At 52.7% G+C, this 21,776-nt stretch overlaps 1 protein-coding gene across 10 annotated transcripts in view; it reads right to left on the bottom strand.

The window, feature by feature from the left end:
* The window catches only part of TYK2 (tyrosine kinase 2), a 31,569-nt gene extending 13,946 nt beyond the window's left edge, over positions 1-17,623 (bottom strand). The window contains exons 1-13 of one of the 10 annotated variants that reach the window (XM_039466232.2): positions 17,465-17,622; positions 16,703-16,866; positions 14,870-15,082; positions 8,875-8,998; positions 8,632-8,779; positions 6,650-6,813; positions 3,355-3,736; positions 2,742-2,939; positions 2,505-2,662; positions 838-946; positions 559-751; positions 373-476; positions 66-251 (exon numbers count right to left, since the gene is read on the bottom strand). In XM_039466232.2, the coding sequence (XP_039322166.1) occupies positions 66-251; positions 373-476; positions 559-751; positions 838-946; positions 2,505-2,662; positions 2,742-2,939; positions 3,355-3,736; positions 6,650-6,813; positions 8,632-8,779; positions 8,875-8,998; positions 14,870-15,062 (1,959 nt within the window). In that variant the 5' untranslated portion in view covers positions 15,063-15,082; positions 16,703-16,866; positions 17,465-17,622. Of the gene's footprint in view, positions 1-65; positions 252-372; positions 477-558; positions 752-837; positions 947-2,504; positions 2,663-2,741; positions 2,940-3,354; positions 3,737-6,649; positions 6,814-8,053; positions 8,603-8,631; positions 8,780-8,874; positions 8,999-14,869; positions 15,083-16,702; positions 16,867-17,464 lie in introns of those variants that run through there. The other 9 variants (XM_039466230.2, XM_039466231.2, XM_074384638.1 and 6 more) reach the window with 9 other exon arrangements.
* Between the last annotated feature and the right edge of the window lie 4,153 nt (positions 17,624-21,776).

Genomic DNA, 21,776 nt, shown 5'->3' with positions numbered 1-21,776 from the left:
ATTCCTCCCATCCCAACCGGCCACCTCCTCCACAGACACACCCAGGCCTGGCCCTGGCCACTCACCAGGGCAATGTCATGGTGACTAGGATCCAGCACTTTAAGGACCACTCGCAGCTCCTGCCCACAGTCTCTGTGGGGCCCGAGGGGGACCTCTTCGTCCATCTTGCCCTCCTCAGGGCCCCCACTGCCCTCCACTCTCAGGCGGCCCTCATACACATTGGTCCTTGTGCCCTGGCCCAAGTGGGACAGCTGCGGGACCGTGTGGCACAGAACACGGTTGTGGCAACAGTTGGCAGCTGATCTCCCAGGGCCCCCAGCACCCACATCCCCAGGGGCCCTGCCCTTGCCCCAGCCCCTTCCCTGCCCCCACCTGGGTGATCTCCTTCTGGTCGACCCGGTGGAAGCTGAGCTGGCTGAGGTTGAGTGGCCTGGTGCTAGCCTGAGCCCCCCGCATGATGATGAGGTTGGAGGTTTCTGGGGGCAGGTGTGAAGTCATGGAGGGCTGGGCTGGGAAAGGGATGCCACACCCCACCCAGAGGTCCCCCCATCGTCATACCTCCTGGTTGGGGCAGGCAACAGCGACGTAGAGAGAAGCAGTCATCCCCCGCTTTCAGTGAGCAGCCCCGCAAAGCAGCCCCAAGTTCCCGAACGCTGGAGAAGGACCGGCCCCAGCCCTCCAGCATGAAGGCCCCAGCCTGCTGCTCAATGGGGAACTTCCGGAGCTGCAAGCTCTGCGTGCCATCTCGTGCCTGGCAGGAGGTGGCAGAGCAGTGAGCAGGGCTCCAGGCATGGGAGCGTGACCAGCCCCAGCCCTGGACTCCAGCCCTGGGCCCACCTGGCTACGCTGGGCCACCGTGAGGATCAGGCGATAGGGGTGGCTGGTGCTCCAGTGAATAAGGTAGAGGCCATCCTCGGGCCGCAGCTTGGCCTGCACAAATGGCTCCCTGGAGGGGGGTCCAGAGGGACCATCAGGCCACCTGGGGCTATTGCTGAACCCACACCCGGGAACAATGATACTCATTACACAGCTAGGATAATTGTCAGACACAGCCACTCTTTTTGAGACAGTCTCACTCTGTCACCCAGGCAATGAGTGCAATGGCGCAATCTTGGCTCACTGCAACCTCTGCCTCCTGGGTTCAAGAGATTCTCTTGCCTCAGCCTCCCGAGTAGCTGGGATGACAGGCGCCCATCACCATACCCAGCTAATTTTTTTATTTTTAGTAAAGAGGGGGTCTCACCATGTCAGCCACTCTCAAACTCCTGACCTCAAATGATCTACCTGCCTCAGCCTCCCAAAGTGCTGGGATTACAGGCATGAGCCACTATGCCTGGCTACCTGCTCTCTTTTTTTTTTTTTTTTCTGAGACAGGGTCTTGCTCTGTTGCCCAAGCTGTAGTACAGTGGCGTGATCTCAGCTCACTTCAGCCTGGACTTCCCAGGCTTAAGCAAATTTCCCACCTCAGCCTCCTGAGGAGCTGGGATTACAGGTGCGCCTGGTTCATTTTTATACTTTTAGTAGTTACAAGGCCTTGCTGTGTTGCCCAGGCTGCTCTTGAACTCCTGGGCTCAAGTGATTCTCCCACCTCGGACTCCCAAAACGCTACGATTATAGGCATAAGCCACCACACCCAGCCTATCCCTGCTCTTGTACTTGACACCCTGACAAGGTGACACACACTCTAAGATAGGAAACAGCCATCAGGAGCTGGATGGGCACACACCCAGCCACCACTCACAAGGGTGACACACGATGGCTAGCCAGTCACACATGTGAAGGACAACAATCACAGACGCTGCCCGGTGTGACAGGGCCACACGGGGGCCTGGGCATCCCAGATGCAGAGGTGACAAACATGCACTAGCAGGTGTCATGGCTACATGGGCCCAGAAACCTACATGTGCAGTAGCTGACACACAGATGTGGTGCCTGAACCTTGCTAGGTGTGGTGGCTCACACCTGTAATCCCAGCACTTTGGGAGGCTGAGGTGGGTGGATCACAAGGTCAGGAGTTCGAGACCAGTCTGGCCAATACGGTGAAACCCCATCTCTACTAAAAATAAAAAATTATCTGGGCATGGTGGATCATGCCTGTAATCCCAGCTACTTGGGAGGCTGAGGCAGGAGAATTGCTTGAACCTGGGAGGCAGAGGTTGCAGTGCACTGAGATCGCGCCACTGCACTCTAGCTTGGGCAACAAGAGTGAAACTTCGTCTCAAAAAAAAAAAGAGAGAAAAGAAAAAGAGAAAAAAATTAGCCAGCTGTGGTGGTGGGCACCTGTAGTCCCAGCTACTCAAGAGGCTGAGGCCGGAGAATTGCTTGAACCTGGAAGGTGGAGGCTGCAGTGAACTGAAATTGTGCCACTGCACTCCAGCCTGGGTGACAAAAAATAAAATAAGACATGCACCCCCCCAAGACACACACCCTGCACAGCCCCTAGGGCTCACAGGCTAGTTGGCAGCCTTGGTGGTGCCCCCTGGGGCCCCCCACCCAGCACTCACAGCAGGGGTCCGTGGATCCCGTCCTGGATGCTCATCACCAGCCGTGGGGGAGCCACCTCATGGCATAGGTAGTGGCTGGAGTCAGCTGTCAGGCGGAAATAGCCGTCCACCAATGACACGAAGGACAGCGCCATAGCCCGAGAAGGCAGGCTCAGCTCCTGCCGGCCAGGGGCACATCAGGCAGGCGTCCTCGAAGGCTGTGCTGGCCCCTAGCCCGGCCCCCACCCTGGGCCTCACCAGGCACTTGTTGTCCTGCCGGTGGATGCCGACACGGCACTCTTTCAGCACCACGTGGGTGATGTCTCGGAAGTCACAGAAGTAGACCCGAGGCGGCTCCCTTGGCTTGTCCGCTGGCTGGGCGATTGCCTCGTGAGCCTTGGCTTTCTTCCCAGACAGGCTGGCTTGCAGATTCCTGCCGCTGCCCCTGATAGAACCCTGGACACCCAGCAAGTGGGGCAGAGGATGGAGACAGAAGGCCCAGGCACCACCCTAGGTCGACCTCCCAAGTCCCAATGTCACAGGTGGGATGGGAACCCACCCCCAAAACATACACGTGCTGGAAGCCTAACCCTCAGGGAGGGCAGAGGGCAGAATCCTGACTCCCTCACACCAGGCGCCAGCCCCTAGACGAAGAGGTTCCCTGGAGGTGCAGACCCTAGAATTCAGGTCCCCAAGGAGCAAGCAGATGGAAGACCCTCTCCAAGAAACTAACCCCAATGGACAGATACCCCAGAGCCATGTTGGGAAAGGGCTCAGGTCAGCCACCCTCAGAGTCTAGGGCCAAGGATGAGGAGAGACCCCCACCCCAGCCCAACCTGGACCCCCAGGACAGAAGAAGCACCTGGCTCACCTTCTCTTTGCTCACCTCCTCCTGTACTGGCCACCACTGGATGCCACCAGTGCCTGTTACCAGCACCTCATGGGTGGGGGGCCCAGCAGCAGACTCAGGGCCAGGGTCTGTAGGGGCCTCCCCACTGTCCCGTATGTAGCAGGGCTCCCCCTCAGCCTGAGCCAGCAGCCTCAGGTGGCACACAGGCACACGCTCTGTGCCAAAGCGGGGTGCCAGCCGCTCGAGCGTGGCCAGATATTTAACCATGACCATCTGCTGGGAGAGGCGGCCCGGCTGGAAGTCCCGTAGGAACCTGCGAAAGACGTTCCGAAGGCGCAGCCGGGTCAGAGCATTGTGCTGCTGGATCTGCTGACGGAAGGAGCGCGGGATGCAGTCCTTGAAGCTGGGGGGACCACAGGGAGGAGCCAGTCAGGGACCTGGGTTGCAGGCCCAGCTGGGTGACACAGGGCAAGTGGCTTAACCTCTCTGAGCCTCAGCTGCCTCATCTAGAAAACAGGCACGGGAGGCCAAGGCAGAAGGATCCCTTGAGGCCAGGACTTCGAGACCAGCCTGAAAAGCATGCCACAACCCTATCTCTAAAAAAAAAAAAAAAAACTAATTAGCCAAGTTGGTGGTACATGCCTGTCTATAATCACAGCTATTCAGGAGGCTGAGGCAGGAGGACAGCTTGAACCCAGGTACTCAAGGCTACCCTGAGCTATGATCACATCAGTACACTCCAGCCTGGGCAACAGAGTGAGACCCTGTCTCAAAAAAAAAAAGAAAGAAAGAAAAGAGGAAAAGAGACCAGATGTGGTGGCTCACATCTGTAATCTCAGCACTTTGGGAGGCTAAAGAGGGAGGATCGCTTGAGAGCAGGAATTCAAGACTAGCCTGGGCAACACAGCAAGACCCTTTCTCCAAAAAAAATTTAAAAATTAGCTGGGCATAGTGCATGCCTGTAGTCCCAGCTACTCAGGAGGCTAAGGCCAGAGGATCACTTGAACCTGAGAGGTGGAGGTTGCAGTCAGCTGAGACTGTAGCACTGCATGCCAGCCTGGGCAACAGAATGAGACCCCATCTCAAAACAAAAAAAAACACGAAGAGGCATCGGTCTGTGCTTCTCACAAAGTCCTGCCCCTCTGCCCTTCCCAGTCCATCTCTTTCACCCCATGATCTACCTGCAGCTGATGGCCAGGATGGTGCATCTAGATCCCAGCTTTCCCCAACTCAATTTCTACTTCCAAGCCTCTCTGTCACCCCTTGCCCAGAGGGACTCTAAAGCTTGAGGTTCCAATTGCTCCTTGCTCCCACATCTAGGCTTTCCAAGGCTTGCCTTGGAAAAGCCCAGGAATAAGATCCCTACACATGCCTGGCTGACTCCTGCACTCAGGCAATCAAATTCCACATTCAGGGCCTGGAACGGTGGCTCACACCTGTAATCCCAGCACTTGGGAGGCCCTGGCAGGTGGATCATTTGAGGTCAGGAGTTCGAGACTAGCCTGGTCAACATGGTGAAACCTGTCTCTACTAAAAACACAAAACTTAGTCAGGAGCCTATAATCCCAGCCACTTGGGAGGCTAAGGCAGGAGAATCTCTTGAACTCCCGGTGGAAGTTGCAGTGAGTGGAGATTGCACCAATGCACTCCAGCCTGGGTGACGAGACAGAAACTCCATCTCAATAAATAAACAAATAAATACCGCTGGGCGAGGTGGTTCATGCCTGTAATCCCAGCACCACTGAGGCAGGTAGATCACCTGAGGTTGGGAGTTTGAGACCAACATGGAGAAATCTCATCTCTACTAAAAATACAAAAATAGCTGGGCGTGGCGGCACATGCCTGTAATCCAGCTACTCAGGAGGCTGAGGCAGGAAAATCGCTTGAACCTGGGAGGCAAAGGCTGTGTGAGCCAAGATTGCACCATTGCACTCCAGCCTGGGCAACAAGCACGAAACTCCATCTCGGAAAAAATAAATCAATAAATAAATACAGAGGGATGGGTGCGGTGGCTCATGCCCGTAATTCCAGCACTTTGGGAGGCCAAGGCAGGCAGATCACTAGGTCAAGAGATCGAGACCATCCTGGCCAACATGGTGAAAACCTTACTCAACTAAAAATACAAAAATTAGCCGGGCGCGGTGGCTCAAGCCTGTAATCCCAGCACTTTGGGAAACTGAGGCGGGTGGATCACGAGGTCAAGAGATCGAGACCATCCTGGTCAGCATGGTGAAACCCCGTCTCTACCAAAAATACAAAAAATTAGCTGGGCATGGTGGCACGTGCCTGTAATCCCAGCTACTCAGGAGGCTGAGGCAGCAGAATTGCCTGAACCCAGGAGGCGGAGGTTGCGGTGAGCCGAGATCGCGCCATTGCACTCCAGCCTGGGTAAACAAGATCGAAACCCTGTCTCAAAAAAAAAAAAAAAAAATACAAAAATTAGCTGGGCATGGTGGCATGCGCCTGTATTCCCACCTACTCAGGAGGCTGAGGCAGGAGAATCACTAGAACCCAGGAGGTGGAGGTTGCAGTAAGCCAGTATTGCGCCACTGTATTCCAGCCCGGTGACAGAGTGAGACTCCGTCTCAGAAAAATACATATATACATACATACATATATAAAAATAAAAAAGAAAATAAATTCCACATTCACTTCCCCTGGAAAGAGGCCTCTGCTACCTTCTGCCCCAGGGTCTTTGTATGACACTGTTCCCTCTGCTGAGAAGGTGTTGCAAAGTCAAGTGGAGTTCTTCTAAAAGAAGTCACCTCCCTGGGAAGCACTCTGATTTACAGGCTAGACAGGCCACCGCCTCCAGGCTTCTCTGTACCCTGGATTTTACTGCCACAGCCCTAACCCTTCATAATGATGGGAAAAATATGTTTTTCGGACAGGCATGGTGGCTCATGCTTGTAATCCTAGCACTGTGGGAGGTTGAGACGGGAGGATCACAAGGTCAGGAGTGTGAGACCAGCCTGGTCAACATGGTGAAACACCATCTCCACTAATACAAAAATTAGCCAGGCATGGTGGTGGGGGCCTGTAATCCCACCTACTTGGGAGGCTGAGACAGGAGAATCGTGGGGGCCTGTAATCCCACCTACTTGGGAGGCTGAGACAGGAGAATCTCTTCAACCCAGGAGGTAGAGGTTGCAGTGAGCTGAGATCGCACCACTGAACTCCAGCCTGGGAGACAGAGCGAGATTCTGGCTCAAAAAACAAAGCAGAGGCATGGCAATATGTGAAGTTTACCCTAGATCCCAGTTGCTCAGGGCACTTCCCCCTGCCTACACAGCATCCCCACCCCATTCCCAGACACCTGGTCTTCTTGGCCACCTCCTCCAGGGGAACGCCACGGTGGAGAGCGAGGTGACAGAGGTGCAGAAAGGCCATGCCCAGGCTCTCATTCTTAAAGTGGTGGATCTCCTCCTCGCTCGACAGCTCCCACAGTGATGCCACGTCATTCACAAACTCATACTTGCCCTAGGAATGGGAAATTGAGCAGAAAGGGAGATACGAGAATTCATTCACGCTCTAGCCCAGAAGTATCCAATCTTTTGGCTTCCCTGGACCATACTGAAAGAATTCTCTTGGGCCACACATAAAATACACCAACACTAATGATAGCTGATGAGCTTTAAAAAAAAAAAAAAAAAGGCCGGGTGCGGTGGCTCACGCCTGTAATCCCAGCACTTTGGGAGGCCGAGGCGGGCGGATCACGAGGTCAAGAGATCGAGACCATCCTGGTCAACATGGTGAAACCCCGTCTCTACTAAAAATACAAAACATTAGCTGGGCATGGTGGCGCGTGCTTGTAATCCCAGCTACTCAGGAGGCTGAGGCAGGAGAATTACCTGAGCCCAGGAGGCGGAGGTTGCGGTGAGCCGAGATCGCGCCATTGCACTCCAGCCTGGGTAACGAGAGCGAAACTCCGTCTCAAAAAAAAAAAAAAAACAAAAAACAAAAAACGGCCGGGCGCGGTGGCTCAAGCCTGTAATCCCAGCACTTTGGGAGGCCGAGGCGGGTGGATCACGAGGTCGAGAGATCGAGACCATCCTGGTCAACAAGGTGAAACCCCGTCTCTACTAAAAGTGCAAAAAATTAGCTGGGCATGGTGGCACGTGCCTGTAATCCCAGCTACTCAGGAGGCTGAGGCAGGAGAATTGCCTGAGCCCAGGAGGCGAAGGTTGCAGTGAGCCAAGATCGCGCCATTGCACTCCAGCCTGGGTAACAAGGGCGAAACTCCGTCTCAAAAAAAAAAAAAAAAAAAAAAAAAAATCGCAGGCCAGGCATGGTGGTTCACATGTGTAATCCCAGAACTTTGGGAGACTGAGGCAGGTGTATCACCTGAGGTCAGGAGTTTGAGACCAGCCTGACCAACATGGAGAAACCCCACCTCTACTAAAAATACAAAATTAGCCGGGCATGGTAGCACATGCCTGTAATCCCAGCTACTCAGGGGGCTGAGGCAGGAGAATCGCTTGAACCCAAGAGGCAGAGGCTGCAGTGAGCTGGGATTGTGACACTGCACTCCAGCCTGGGCAACAAGACCAAAACTCAGTCTCAAAAAAAATTTTTTTCAGCAAAATTTCATATTTTAAGATAGTTTAGGAATTTGTATTGGGCCACATTCAAAGCCATCCTGGGCAGCATGCACCATGCAGGCAATGAGATGGACAAGCTTGCTCTAGCCAGGGAACTCTAATTTCCTGCATCTCATTACCTTGAGGAGAGAGACTCGCATTTCCTAGAAAGGCCAAATACACAGCATACAACCCTTCTCTTCTCAGTCTTGTGCCTGTGGCAGACATCACTAATGAATCACAGCACTTTTTCCCCTTCAACCTGAGCCAGGGATGGTGGCTCATGCCTGTAATCCCAGCACTTTGGGAGGCCGAGGCAGGTGAATCACTTGAGGTCAGAAGTTAGAGACCAGCATGGCCAAAATGGTGAAACCCTGTCTCTACTAAAAATACAAAAATTAGCTGGAGTGGTGGCAGGCACCTGTAATCCCAGCAACTCAGGTGAGGAGGCTGAAGTGGGCGAATCACTTCAACCTGGGAGTTGGAGGTTGCAGTGAGCTGAGATCACACCACTGCACTCCAGCCTGAGAGACAGAGCAAAACTCCATTTCAAAAAAAAAAAAAAAAAAAAAAACATCCCCAGATGGCATGAGTTGAAACCTATTAACTATACTGAACCAGGGAAACAAGTGGGGGCTCCTAAACTGCCCCTAAATGGTCCTCCCCCACAAATGGTCCTTTCTCTCACAAATGGTCCTCCCCCAAGCCCTGCTCATACCTGCTCAAAGAGGTATTCAAATGAGGCTGGGTCCAGGAGTTGCATCCCCTGTGCTGTCTGATCTGAGGATGCCTCAGCTCCTGGGGGCCCACAGCGGTACACAGCTGGCTCCTGAGGATTCATGCCATGCCAATTCCGGAAATAAAACCTGCAGAAAGGGAGGGACACAGCTGGGGCTTAGCACAGAGTCAGACCAGCTCCACCACAGGAGGGGATGAGCTTTGCAAAGGGGTCTCCACCCACCTCATGCGGAAATAGAGCATCAGGCCTGCGTCTCTGGGGATCTCTAGGATGTGGTTTGGGGGCAACCAGACTTGGGCCTGGGCATCAAAGAGGGCGAAGAGATTGAAACAGGGAGGAGTGATACCTGGAACGGGGAGAAACAAGGTCAAGAGTCACGTCATGGGCCGGGCGCGGTGGCTCAAGCCTGTAATCCCAGCACTTTGGGAGGCCGAGGCGGGTGGATCACAAGGTCAAGAGATCGAGACCATCCTGGTCAACATGGTGAAACCCCGTCTCTACTAAAAATACAAAAAAAATAGCTGGGCATGGTGGTGCGTGCCTGTAATCCCAGCTACTCAGGAGGCTGAGGCAGGAGAATTGCCTGAACCCAGGAGGCGGAGGTTGCGGTGAGCCGAGATCGCGCCATTGCACTCCAGCCTGGGTAACGAGAGCGAAACTCCGTCTCAAAAAAAAAAAAAAAAAAAAAAAAAGAGTCACGTCATGTGCTACCATCAGCCCGAAGATCCCCCAGACCCAATGTCTGCCTTCACACTCCCTCTGAGGCCCCCTCCCCCACCTGCAGCTTCAGTCTCATGTTGCGCCTGGGGAGAGGACAGTGCATATGCTGACCATGCTGTGGCTGACAGGAGGACTACATTTCCCAGCCTCCCTTGCAGCTAGGTTGGGGCCATTGCACTGGTTTCTGGTCAAAGGGGATGGGCACATTTCCAAGCCTGGAAATAAATTCTCTTGCCACCTTCACCACCCGAGGTATGCTGTAGGCTTCTTGTGACAGGTGGTGAAGCTATAAGACAGAGGTAAACCATCCAACCTGCACTTAATTTTAGGTAAATCTTTTTTTTTTTTTTTTGATCTAGTCTCACCCAGGCTAGAGTGCAGTGGTGTGATATTGGCTCACTGCAACCTGTGCCTCCCAGGTTCAAGCGATTCTCCTGCCTCAGCCTCCTGAGTAGCTGGGATTACTAGGTGTGTGCCACCATGCCCGGCTATTTTTTTGTATTTTTAGTAGAGACAGAATTTCACCATGTTGGTCAGGCTGGTCTCAAACTCCTGACCTTGTGATCTGCCCGCCTCGGCCTCCCAAAGTGCTGGGATTACAGCTGTGAGTCACCGCACCCAGCCACCTTTTTTCTTTTTTTTTTTTGAGATCGAGTCTTGCTCTGTCGCCCAGACTGGAGTGCAGTGGCTCGATCCTGGCTCACTACCTTCTGGGTTCAAGTGATTCTCCTGTCTCAGCCTCCCAAGCAGCTGGAATTACAGGTGCTTGCCACCACACCTGGCTGATTTTTTTTTTTTTTTTTTTTTTTTTTTTTTTGAGACGGAGTTTCGCTCTTGTTACCCAGGCTGGAATGCAATGGCGCGATCTCGGCTCACCGCAACCTCCGCCTCCTGGGTTCAGGCAACTCTCCTGCCTCAGCCTCCTGAGTAGCTGGGATTACAGGCATGCGCCACCATGCCCAGCTAATTTTTTGTATTTTTAGTAGAGATGGGGTTTCACCATGTTGATCGAGATGGTCTCGATCTCTTGACCTCGTGATCCACCCGCCTCAGCCTCCCAAAGTGCTGGGATTACAGGCTTGAGCCACCGCGCCCGGCTTTGATTTTTGTATTTTTAGAAGAGATGAGGTTTTGCCGTGTTGGCCAGGCTGGTCTTAAATGCCTGACCTCAGGTGATCTGCCCACCTCAGCCTCCCAAAGTGCTGGAATTACAGGCATGAGCCACCATGCTTGGCTGATTTTAGGTAAACCTTGATTGTCTTAAGATTTGGGGGATTTATTTCTGCATCAAAACTTTTCCTAGCTGGACCAACATAACTCTACAAACTACTGGAATTACCTGGCATCTCCCTGAACTTCAGCCCCAAAGAAACATCGAATCACCTCCTGGCTGTCTTCCCCTGGACATCACAGATCCCCCTTACATGTGCCGTGTTCCAAACAACACATCTTATCTGTGCCCCCCAAACCTCAAACCACCCCTCCGCTGTGCAGATTTTTTTTTTTTTTTTTTTTTTGAGACAGAGTCTCATTCTGTTGCCCGGCCTGGAGTGCAGCAGCACAATCTCAGCTCACTGCAACCTCTGCCTCCCCGGCTCAAGCAATTCTTCTGCCTCAGCCTCCCAAGTAGCTGGGATTACAGGCACCCACCACCATGCCCAGCTATTTTTTTTTTTTTTTTGTATTTTTAATAGAGACGGGTTTCACCATGTTGGCCAGGATGATCTTGATCTCTTGACTTCGTGATCCACCTGCCTCGGACTCTCAAAGTGCTGGGATTACAGGTGTGAGCCACTGTACCCAGCCTGTTTTTCTGTCTTTGGTTTTATTTTATTATTATTTTTTTTTTTTTGAGACGGAGTTTCGCTCTTGTTACCCAGGCTGGAGTGCAATGGCGCGATCTCGGCTCACCGCAACCTCCGCCTCCTGGGTTCAGGCAATTCTCCTGCCTCAGCCTCCTGAGTAGCTGGGATTACAGGCACGTGCCACCAGGCCCAGCTAATTTTCTGTATTTTTAGTAGAGACGGGGTTTCACCATGTTGACCAGGATGGTCTCGATCTCTCGACCTCGTGATCCACCCGCCTCGGCCTCCCAAAGTGCTGGGATTACAAGCTTGAGCCACCGCGCCCGGCCTTCTGTCTTTGGTTTTAAAGAGTCAGGGTCTTTCTTTGCCACCCAGGCTGCAGTGCAGTGGTGCAATCCTAGCTCACTGCAGCCTCAACCTCCAGGGCTGAAGAGATCCTTCCATCTCAGTCTCTGGAGTTGATGGTATTATGGGTATGAGCCACTGTGTGTGGCTTCTGCCCAGTTCTTCAAACCAGGAACTTGGTTATTATCTTCAACTTCTCCACCCGCTCCACAATAGACTGGTCATCAAGACCCACTCTTCCTGCACCCTACATGTCCTGGGGATCCATCCACCATCTTCGAATGCAAAGCCCAATCCCAATCCAGTCTGCAGACTTGCCGTCATTTCCCGCCAGCCACCCAGTGCATCTTTCTTTCTATTCACATCATTTAAAAACTATCTGTTGGCCAGGCGTGCGGCGGCTCACGCCTGTAATCCCAGCACTTTGGGAGGCTGAGCTGGGCAGATCACCTGAGGTCAAGAGTTCAAGACCAGCCTGGCCAACACGGTGAAATCCCGTTTCTACAAAAAATACAAAAAGTTAGCCAAGCATGTGGCATGTGCCTGTAATCCCAGCTACTCAGGAGGCTAAGGCAGGAGAATCACTTGAACCTGGGAAGCGGAGGTTGCAGTGAGCTGAGATTCCACCATTACACTCCAGCTTGGGCAACAGAGTAAAATTCCATCTTAAAAAAGAAAAAAGCTGGGTGTGGTGGTTCACACCTGTAATCCCAGGACTTTGGGAGGCTGAGGCAGGCAGATCATAATGTCAGAAGATTGAAACCATCCTGGCTAACACGGTGAAACTCCATCTCTACTAAAAATGCAAAAAACAAAAAAAAATCAGCTGGGCTGCTGGTACACCTGTAATCCCAGCTACTTGGGAGGCTGCTGAGGCAAGAGAATTACTTGAATCCAGGAGGCAGAGGTTGCAGTAAGCTGAGATGGTGCCACTGTACTCCAGCCTGGGTAACAGAGGGAGACTGTCTCAAAAAAAAAAAAAACAAAACAAAACAAAACAAAAAAAAAACAGTCAAAAATACAAAACAAAAATAATGTAAAAAGTAAAAAAAACTAGTTAGACTACTATACTCTCTGGCTTAATCCTTCCATGGCTCCCCATTGCTCCCAGAGAATGCCCAACCCCTTGACTCTGAGCACCCCCACTCTGGCTTTTGCCTGCTATGCCCTGGTTTCAATTGTTACTTTCCCTTCTAAACTTTCAAAATTGATACCCGAGTCACCCTGAAGGCCTTTTGCTTCCTCAAACAGATCAAGCTTTCCGGGCTTCCCTCTGCTGAGCATGTTTCACATCCCCTCCGCACACCTGTCTGAGTCCTTTAAGAATCAGCCATGCCTGGGCAGATCACTTGAGGTCAGGAGTTCGAGATCAGCCTGGTCAACATGGCAAAACTCCATCTCTACTAAAAATACAAAAACTAAGGGCTGGGCACAGTGGCTCATGCCTGTGATACCAGCACTTTGAGAGCCTGAGGCAGGTGGATCACAAAGTCAAGATATCAAGACCATCCTGGCCAACATGGTGAAACCCCATCTCTACTAAAAATACAAAAATTAGCTGGGCATGGTGGTGCCTGCCTATAGTCCCGGCTACACAGGAGGCTGAGGCAGGAGAATCGCTTGAAACCAGGAGGCAAAGGTTGCAGTAAGCTGAGATCACACCACTGCACTCCAGCCTCTAGCCTGGTGACAGAGCAAGACTCCATCTCAAAAAAACTAAACTAAACTAAACTAACTGGCGTGGTGGTGCCTGCCTGTAATCCCAGCTACTCAGGTGGCTGAGGCAGGAGAATCGCTGGAACCTGGGACATGACATTGCAGAGAGCTGAGATTACTACTGCACTCCAGCCTGGATGTCAGAGCAAGACTCTGTCAAGAAAGAAAGAAAAGAAGAAAAGAAAGAAAGGGGAAGAGAAGGGAAAGGGAAGGGGAAAGGGAAAGGGAGGGAGGGAGGGAAGGAAGGAGGAAAGAAGGAAGGAAAGAAGGAAGGAAGGAAGGAAGGAAGGAAGGAAAGGTCTTCTCCCTCAGAGGAAATTGCACTTCCAAATACATTAACTGCAGACTACAGACTTTTTTTAATGACACAGGGTCTCATTCTGTCCCCCAGGCTGGGATGCAGTGATGCAACCATAGCTCATTGCAGGCTTGAACTCCTGGCCTCAAGCGATCCTCTTGCTTCAGCCTCTCAAGTAGCTGGGACTACAGACATGCACCACCACACCTGACTAATTTCTAAAATTGTTTTGTTGAGATAGGGTCTCCCTATGTTGCCCAGGCTGGTCTCCAACTACCGGTCTCAAGCAATCCTCCTGCCTGGGCCTCCTCAAGTGCTGGGATTACAGGTGTCAGCTACTGCACCTGGGCAAGTTTTCTGATTTATTATATTTCTTGCTATCTTCCTAAAATTTCAGCTCTACAAAGGCAGTGATTTGCAGCTGCCACACAGTAGATGCTCACAAAACGTTCGCTGTATGACTGGGTGCATGGATGGATGGATGGATGAGTGCATGGGTGGATGGATAAATGGGTGTGTGGGTGGAGGAGTAAATGGGTTGATGGGCACATAGGTGGATGAATGGATGGATGGATGGATAGATGGGTGGGTGGATGGGTGAGTGGGTAGATGGATGGATGGTGTGGGGTGGCTGGATGGATGGGTGGGTGGTTACATGGGTGGATGGATGGATAGATGCTTGGGTGGAGGAGTGGGTGGGTATGCAGGTGGATGGATGGATGGGTGCTTGGGTGGAGGAGTGGGTGGGTATATGGGTGGATGGATGGATGGGTGCTTGGTGGAGTGGGTGGGTATGTGGGTGGATGGATGGATGGGTGCTTGGTGGAGGAGTGGGTGGGTATGTGGGTGGATGGATGGATGGGTGGGTGGATGGGTGTGTCGGTGGGTGGATCTATGGGTGGGTGGGTGGAGGAGTAGGTGGGTATGTAGGTGGATGGATGGATGGGTGGCTGGGTATGCAGGTGGATGGATGGATGGACAGATGGGTGGGTGGCTGGGTGTGTGGGTGGGTGGATGGATGGATGGATGGACGGGTGGATGGGTGGGTTGGTGGATGGATAGATGGATAGATGGGTGGGTGGCTGGGTAAGTGGGTGGGTGGATGGATGAATGGACGAATGGGTGGGTGGGTGGCTGGGTACATGGATGGATGGATGGATTGGGGGATGGATGGGTGAGTGGGTGGATGGATGGTTGGATAGACAGACGGACGGATGGATGGATGGATGGATGGATGGATGGATGGATGGGTGGGTTGGACAGATGGATGGATGGGGTCCAGCTGCTGCCTGGACGCCCATGCGTCCTCATGATGCCAGCACCCCGGACTCACCGAGTTTATGTGCGATGTGAATGCAGACTTCCTCAGCTGTCAGCGATGACTCGCTGAAGGTGACCCAGGGCTCCCCGCCGCCTCGACCAGCCCAGTGCAGAAGCACCTTCAGGCCTCCCATGGTAGCCATGGTCTGGGCTCCATCCCCAACAGGCTTGCTGCCCCTAGCTGTTCCCCGATGGCACAGAGGCATGTTCCCGGCAGGTGGCTTGGCTAGAAAGAGGACAATCTATCAGCTCTCAACTCTCAGCCCAGAGGCCCCTCACCATTAGCGCCTCAACCTTCCACCTACCCCAGCTGAGGCCTGAGGGGAAGATCCTGGGTTCCCATCTTGGTGTGACATTAAGGACCCGATTCCCTCTCTGAGCCTCGGTTTCCACATTTGTTGGACGGGGTTGGGGTATGCATCCCCACCTAGTAGATCTCTCATCAACGATAACACTGACCCCTCTCCTCTTTCCACAAATTGACACTGATATAAAAATCTGCTCTAGCCAGGTACAGTGGCTCCCACCTGTAATCCCAGGACTTTGGGAGGTTGAGTCAGGGGGATCATTTGAGCCCAGGGGCTGGAGACCAGCCTAGGCCATGTAGGAAGACCCTGTTTCTCCAAGAAGTTTTGTTTGTTTGTTTTTTTTTTGAGATGGAGTTTCGCTCTTGTTGCCCAGGCTGGAGTGCAATGGTGCAATCTCGGCTCGAAACCTCCACCTCCCAGGTCCAAGCAATTCTCCTGCCTCAGCCTCCCAAGTAGCTGGGATGATAGGCATTCGCCACCATGCCCAGCTAATTTTTGTATTTTTAATAGAGATGGGGTTTTGCCATGTTGGCCAGGCTGGTCTTGAATCTCTGACCTCAGGTGATCCGCCGGCCTCGGCCTCCCAAAGTCCTGGGATTACAGGCGTGAACCACCATGCCCAGCCTCTACAAGAAATTTTTAAAATTTAGCCAGGTGTGGTGGCACACACTTGTATTCAAGCTACTCAGGAGGCCAAGGTGGGAGGATCTCCTGAGCCTAGGAGTTGGGGGCTGCAGTGAGTAGTGATCACACCACTGCATTCCAGCCTGGGTGACAAAGTAAGACCCTATCTCTAAAAATATAAATAAATAAATAAATAAATGAATAATAAAAATAAATAAAAAGTAAAATAAAAATCTACTCTTTTTTTTTTTTTTTTTGAGATGGAGTTTTGCTCTTGTTACCCAGGCTGGAGTGCAATGGCGCAATCTCGGCTCACCGCAACCTCCGCCTCCTGGGCTCAGGCAATTCTCCTGCCTCAGCCTCCTGAGTAGCTGGGATTACAGGCACGAGCCACCATGCCCAGCTAATTTTTTGTATTTTTAGTAGAGACGGGGTTTCACCATGTTGACCAGGATGGTCTCGATCTCTCGACCTCGTGATCCACCCGCCTCGGCCTCCCAAAGTGCTGGGATTACAGGCTTGAGCCACCGCGCCCGGCCTTTTTTTTTTTTTTTTTTTTTTTTGAGACGGAGTTTCGCTCTTGTTACCCAGGCTGGAGTGCAATGGCGCGATCTCGGCTCACCGCAACCTCCGCCTCCTGGGTTCAGGCAATTCTCCTGCCTCAGCCTCCAGAGTAGCTGGGATTACAGGCACGCGCCACCATGCCCAGCTAATGTTTTTTTTTTTGTATTTTTAGTAGAGACAGGGTTTCACCATGTTGACCAGGTTGGTCTCGATCTCTTGACCTTGTGATCCACCCGCCTCGGCCTCCCAAAGTGCTGGGATTACAGGCTTGAGCCACCGCGCCTGGCCAAAAATCTACTCTTAACACACCTCCCCAAAACAACCGGACAGGCAGCTGTGGTCAAACAGACCTGAGGGCACGTCCTGGAGCTCCCTGTGTTAACTCAAGCAAACCACTTAGCGATTCTGGGCCTCAGTTTCCCCATCTGGAAAAGGGAGGTCCTCAGGGTGCTGCCATCAAAAAAAGGTTGTGATGTTTCAATATAGTTCCGCATATTCCACATTCAGCGCAGACCTTGATACAGGCACACACAAAAATAACAAATGTGACTAAAACAAGAATAACATCATTGTCACTCGTTTCATCGTGGTGATGGCGTTTCTCTTTCAGGCCACAATTCTCGTCCCCCACATGTACCCCCATGAGTGACCCCAGTCCCTGTTGACTCCCTCAAGCTTAGGAGAATTTATGTCCAGCTCCATCTCCGCAGTCCAGCGCCTGAGCCTCCTGAGAGCGCCAGTACAGAAGTGGAGGGCCTGTCGGTTCTACCCATGTTGCTGACTGCACCCTCCTCTGGAAAATGGGCGTGTAACAGTCTCTACCTCAAAGGGTTGCTGGGAGGATTCAACGCGAGGAGGCAGAGAGTGTCCGGTATACAGTAAGCGCTTAACTAACTTTTGCCATTAATACCTCTTCACGTTTCAGGTGAGATCCTGGGGATGGGGCTTTTCGGGAGCCTACTTCCTCCTTGCTCATCTCCACTGGACCGGGACCCAGCTTTGAAGACGGGGTCGGGGTGAGGTTTTCAACGGGGAAGGCTGCACCCCTCACATCCTCCCGCCAAAACCTCTAAACCCGGCCGGCAGGGGCAGGAACTGGGATGTGCACCCACCGGGCATTGGAGCAGTCCCGAGGCACCAGCTGCTCCCATCCAAGTTCAGTCAGCCAAGCGCTGCCAGTCCCCGCGTCTCCTTCCTGCGGACCTCAGGCCGCGCCCCTTCCGCGCTGGCGTCAGGACTCACCCTTCCGGGGGCACTCAGACACTAACCCGGACCCCGCCCCGCCCCCGCGGGCAGCCTCTACTTGTTGCCCACCGAGACGCCTCCTCCCATTGGCCGCCTGAAACGCGCACGCCCATTGGCAGCTGCCCTGTTCTCCCCGCAGTCACCATTGGAAGTTTTTTTGTTGTTTTTTTTTTGGCCATGGCGGCGACGCTCTGATTGGTTCTCGGGCTCACTCGTCGCTCAGCCACGATTGGCTGCTTCGGCACCTGGATGCGCTTTCGCTTCTACTATTGGCTGTCACGCGGTGAACGGAGACGTGGGAGGGGCCTGCGAGGGACCGGCGGGAGAGCGAAATGTGTGGGCAACGCGGCCGTATCCTGGAGTTCCCCTCTGTGCTGTGGAATTGGGTCAGACGTGTACGGTTCTGACCGTAGGGCACAGGTACATCTCCTCACCTCGGCGTTCAAGGCTGCAGCGGCCACCATTCAACCTTCCGACGCCCTGCCCTGTGGCTTCCCCGTTCCATCCCGTCCCATTTCCCTTCCGTCGTTTCTACCTGGCCGACTCCACCTTGCTGGCTGGAATTCCCCCTCCGTCACTCCTGAGATGCTTTCCTGGCCCACCTGCTCCTGTCCTCTTCCTGATCACCTGCAGCCCTGCCCTCTAAAGCTCCCTAGCGGTCAGGGTAGCAGCTTGGACATCCCACCCGATGTGAGTACAAATCCCCGCTGTAGCTCAAAAAAAAAAAAAGAAAAGAAAGAAAATGCTGATAGAGACTTGGCCTGGCTGGGCGCGTGGCTCATCCCTATAATCCTAGCACTTCAGGAAGCTGAGGCGGGAGGTTAGTCTGAGACCAGTTGGAGACCATCCTGGGCAATACAGCAAAACCTTGTCTCTACACAAAACAGAAAATTTAATCTGAGGCTGAGGCACAAGAATCACTTGAGCCCGGGAGGTGCAGGTTGCAGTGAGCCGAGATCGTGCCACTGCACTCCAGCTTAGGCTACAGAGTGAGACTCCGTCTCAAAAAAAAAAGTTTGGCATGGTGGCATGTGCCTGTAGTCCCAGGTACTCCAGAGGCTGAGGTGGGAGGATTGCTTGAACCCGGGCAACTTGACCTCCTGGGCTCTGCTGTGTTTTCTTCAGAGTCCTTATTGCAACCTGAAGTTTCATGGAAAGTTTCTTTCTTTCTTTCTTTCTTTTGTTGAGACAGAGTCTTGCTGTTGTTCAGGCTGGAGTGCAGTGCAGCAGTCTTGGTTCACTGCAACCTCCACCTCTGCCAGGTTCAAGCAATTCTCCTGCCTCAACATCCCTGGTAATGGGGATTGCAGGCATCCACCACGCCTGGCTAATTTTTGTATTTTTAGTAGAGATGGGGTTTCACCATGTTGGCCAGACTAGTCTGGAACTCTGGACCTCAGGTGATTCACCTGCCTCCCAAAGTGCTGGGATGTGAGCCACCGCTCCTAGCCGGGAGGTTTTTCTTTCTCTTTTCTTTTCGTTTCTTTCATTTATTTATTTATTTAGAGATGGAGTTTTGCTCTTGTTGCCCAGGCCGGAGTGCAGTGGCACGATCTGGGCTCACGCAACCTCCGCCTCCCGGGTTCAAGCGATTCTCCTGCCTCAGCTTCCTGAGTAGCTGGGATTGCAGGCATACAGCACCATGCCTGGCTAATTTTGTATTTTTTTAGTAGAGACAGGGTTTCTCCATATTGGTCAGGCTGGTCTTGAACTCCTGACCTCAGGTGATCCCCTCCCACCTCGGCCTCCCAAAGTGCTGGGATTACAGGTGTGAACCACTGCATCCAGCTCTTTTCTCTTCTTTTTTTGAGACAGAGTCTCGCTCTGTTGCCCAGGCTGGAGTGCAGTGCTATGATCTCAATTCAGTGCAGTCTCGACCTCCCAGGTTTAGCATTCACAATCCTCCCATGTCAGCCTCCCAAGTGGCTGAGACTACAGATGTGCATTATCATGCCCGGCTAATTTGTGGGTGGGTATGTATTTTTTATAGAAATGGGTTTTCACCACGTTGCCCCAGCTGGTTTCAAACTGCTGGACACAAGTGACCCTCCCTCCTTGACCTCCCAAACTGCTGACGTCCCAAACACCCAGAGGCATCAGCCACCTCGCATGGCCTCGGGAAGTTTCTTTCAGCACCAGTTCTATTGCCCGTCTGTGGTTCTAGGACATCAGCCCCGCCAGAAAGAGGTCTGTCTGGTTGTCCGCTGTGCCCTCAGCACCTGGGGTTGTGCCTTGAGCCCAGTAGATGGCTTAAGAAGCCAGCACTGGGGGGAATGAATGGCCTGGGAGCCAGGAATCTCTGGCTGTTGTATAGCCTGCTGCCGGAGGGCGGCCGTGAGCTTCCTCTCTGTTGCCGCCTGGGTACAGCATCAGGAAGCTGAGAGTGCCAGATTATTCAACAGCCGTCCGGGGCAAGGCTCTGCAATTAGATGCTAGACCACGACGAGCCGGGTGGGCCTGGGTCCTGGTATTCCCCACTCCTGAAGGAACTAGCAGGAAATGCCACATGGGCCAACTACTAGTAATAAGGCTAGTCATACTCCCAGTAATAATAATACATTCTAACAATAAGCTGGGTGTGGTGGCTGGTGCCTGTAATCCCAGCACTTTGAGAGACAGAGGCAGGAGGATCGCTTGAGCACAGGAGTTCCAGACCAGCCTGGGCAACATAGTGAAACCCCGTGTCTCCAGAAAATTTAAAAATTAGCAGGGCATGGTGATACAGGCCTGTAGTCCCAGCTACTCGGGAGGCTGGGGTGAGATGATCACTTGGGTCCAGAGGTTGAGGTTGCAATGAGCTATGATTGCGTCACTGCACTCCAACCTGAGCAACTGAGCAAGACCCTGTCAAATAAATAAATGGAATAGCTGACATTTTCCCAGCCTGGACACTGGGCCTAGGGCAGGTATTTAGCAATCCCTGGGCCTTCTCAGATTCTTTGTGAGCGGTATCTGCACCCCCACTTGACAACTGAAGATAAGAGGCTAAGGAGGCTATTCTGCCAAGGCCTGGGGCCTCCTTCCCAAACTCCCACATCCCAGACCTGGCCCATAAGGGAGGCCCCAGACCTCACATGTGACTAAAAGGCTGGGGTTTCCCAGGACTGAGGGGGTTCCCCAATGGGGGGCTTTCCATGCTAGCACTGGGGCAGTCCTGGGCAAGCCAGGATAGTTGGCCATACCACTACAATAGGTTTTCAGGAAAGAACAAAAGCTGGGGGCTTCCTTTGGTCCTGTGGGGGCTGCAGGGAGGAGCATCCTCAGAGCCCCCACAGGACCTCCTGGGAAAAGCCAAGAATTTATTAAATAAAAGTAAAATCCCTTTGTGTTTTGATGAATGGGAGAGTTCAGGGAACAGCCAGTCTCCTCCTCAATGGGATGGGTTTCCTAGGAATCTTTTTTTTTTTTTGAGATGGAGTTTCACTCTTGTTGCCCAGGCCAGAATGCAATGGCATGATCTCAGCTCACTGCAACCTCTACCTCCTGGGTTCAAAGGATTCTCCTGCCTCAGCCTCCTGAGTAGCTGGGATTACAGACACCCACCATCATGCCCAGCTAATTTTTGTGTTTTCAGTAGAGATGGGGTTTTGCCATATTGGCCAGGCCAGTTTCAAACTCCTGACCTCAGATGATTCACCCGCCTTGGCCTCCCAAAGTGCTGGGATTACAGGCCTGAGCCACTGTGCCTGGCCTCCAGGGAATCTTTCCACAAAAATTCTATGCTCCTTTAGGCACGTGTGCGAACCTGTGTTCTCTAGAAAATTATCAGGAGCAGCCCCAAACGGGACACTCAGTGTTGGCCTGAAAGGATACAGAGAAGTAACTTACATACATGAAGGCTGGCACCAGACGGGCTGAGTTCAAGTCCCAGCTCCATCACTGTGTGCTGCTGGGTGGTCCCTTAACTGTGCCTCAGTTTCCTCCTCTGCAAGATGTGGTTATTTAGAGTCCCAAACCCAGAGGCATATCAGGGGCATCAAATGAGTTAATACACTTCATAAGCTGGGTGTGGTGGTGCATGCTTATATGTGAGGCTGAGGCAGGAGAATTGCTTGAACCTGGGAGGTCGAGGTTGCAGTGAGCCAAGATAGTGCCACTGCACTTCAGCCTGGGCAACAGAGCAGGTCTCCATCTCAAAAAAAAAAAAAAAAAGACTAGTGGTGGATAGCCAGATGCAGT

This window comes from Saimiri boliviensis, chromosome 14 (assembly GCF_048565385.1).
Source record: "Saimiri boliviensis isolate mSaiBol1 chromosome 14, mSaiBol1.pri, whole genome shotgun sequence".
Classification (NCBI taxonomy): Eukaryota; Metazoa; Chordata; class Mammalia; order Primates; family Cebidae; genus Saimiri; species Saimiri boliviensis.
Note: the sequence above shows the minus strand (reverse complement) of the source record. Positions and strands in the feature narration are given on the sequence as shown.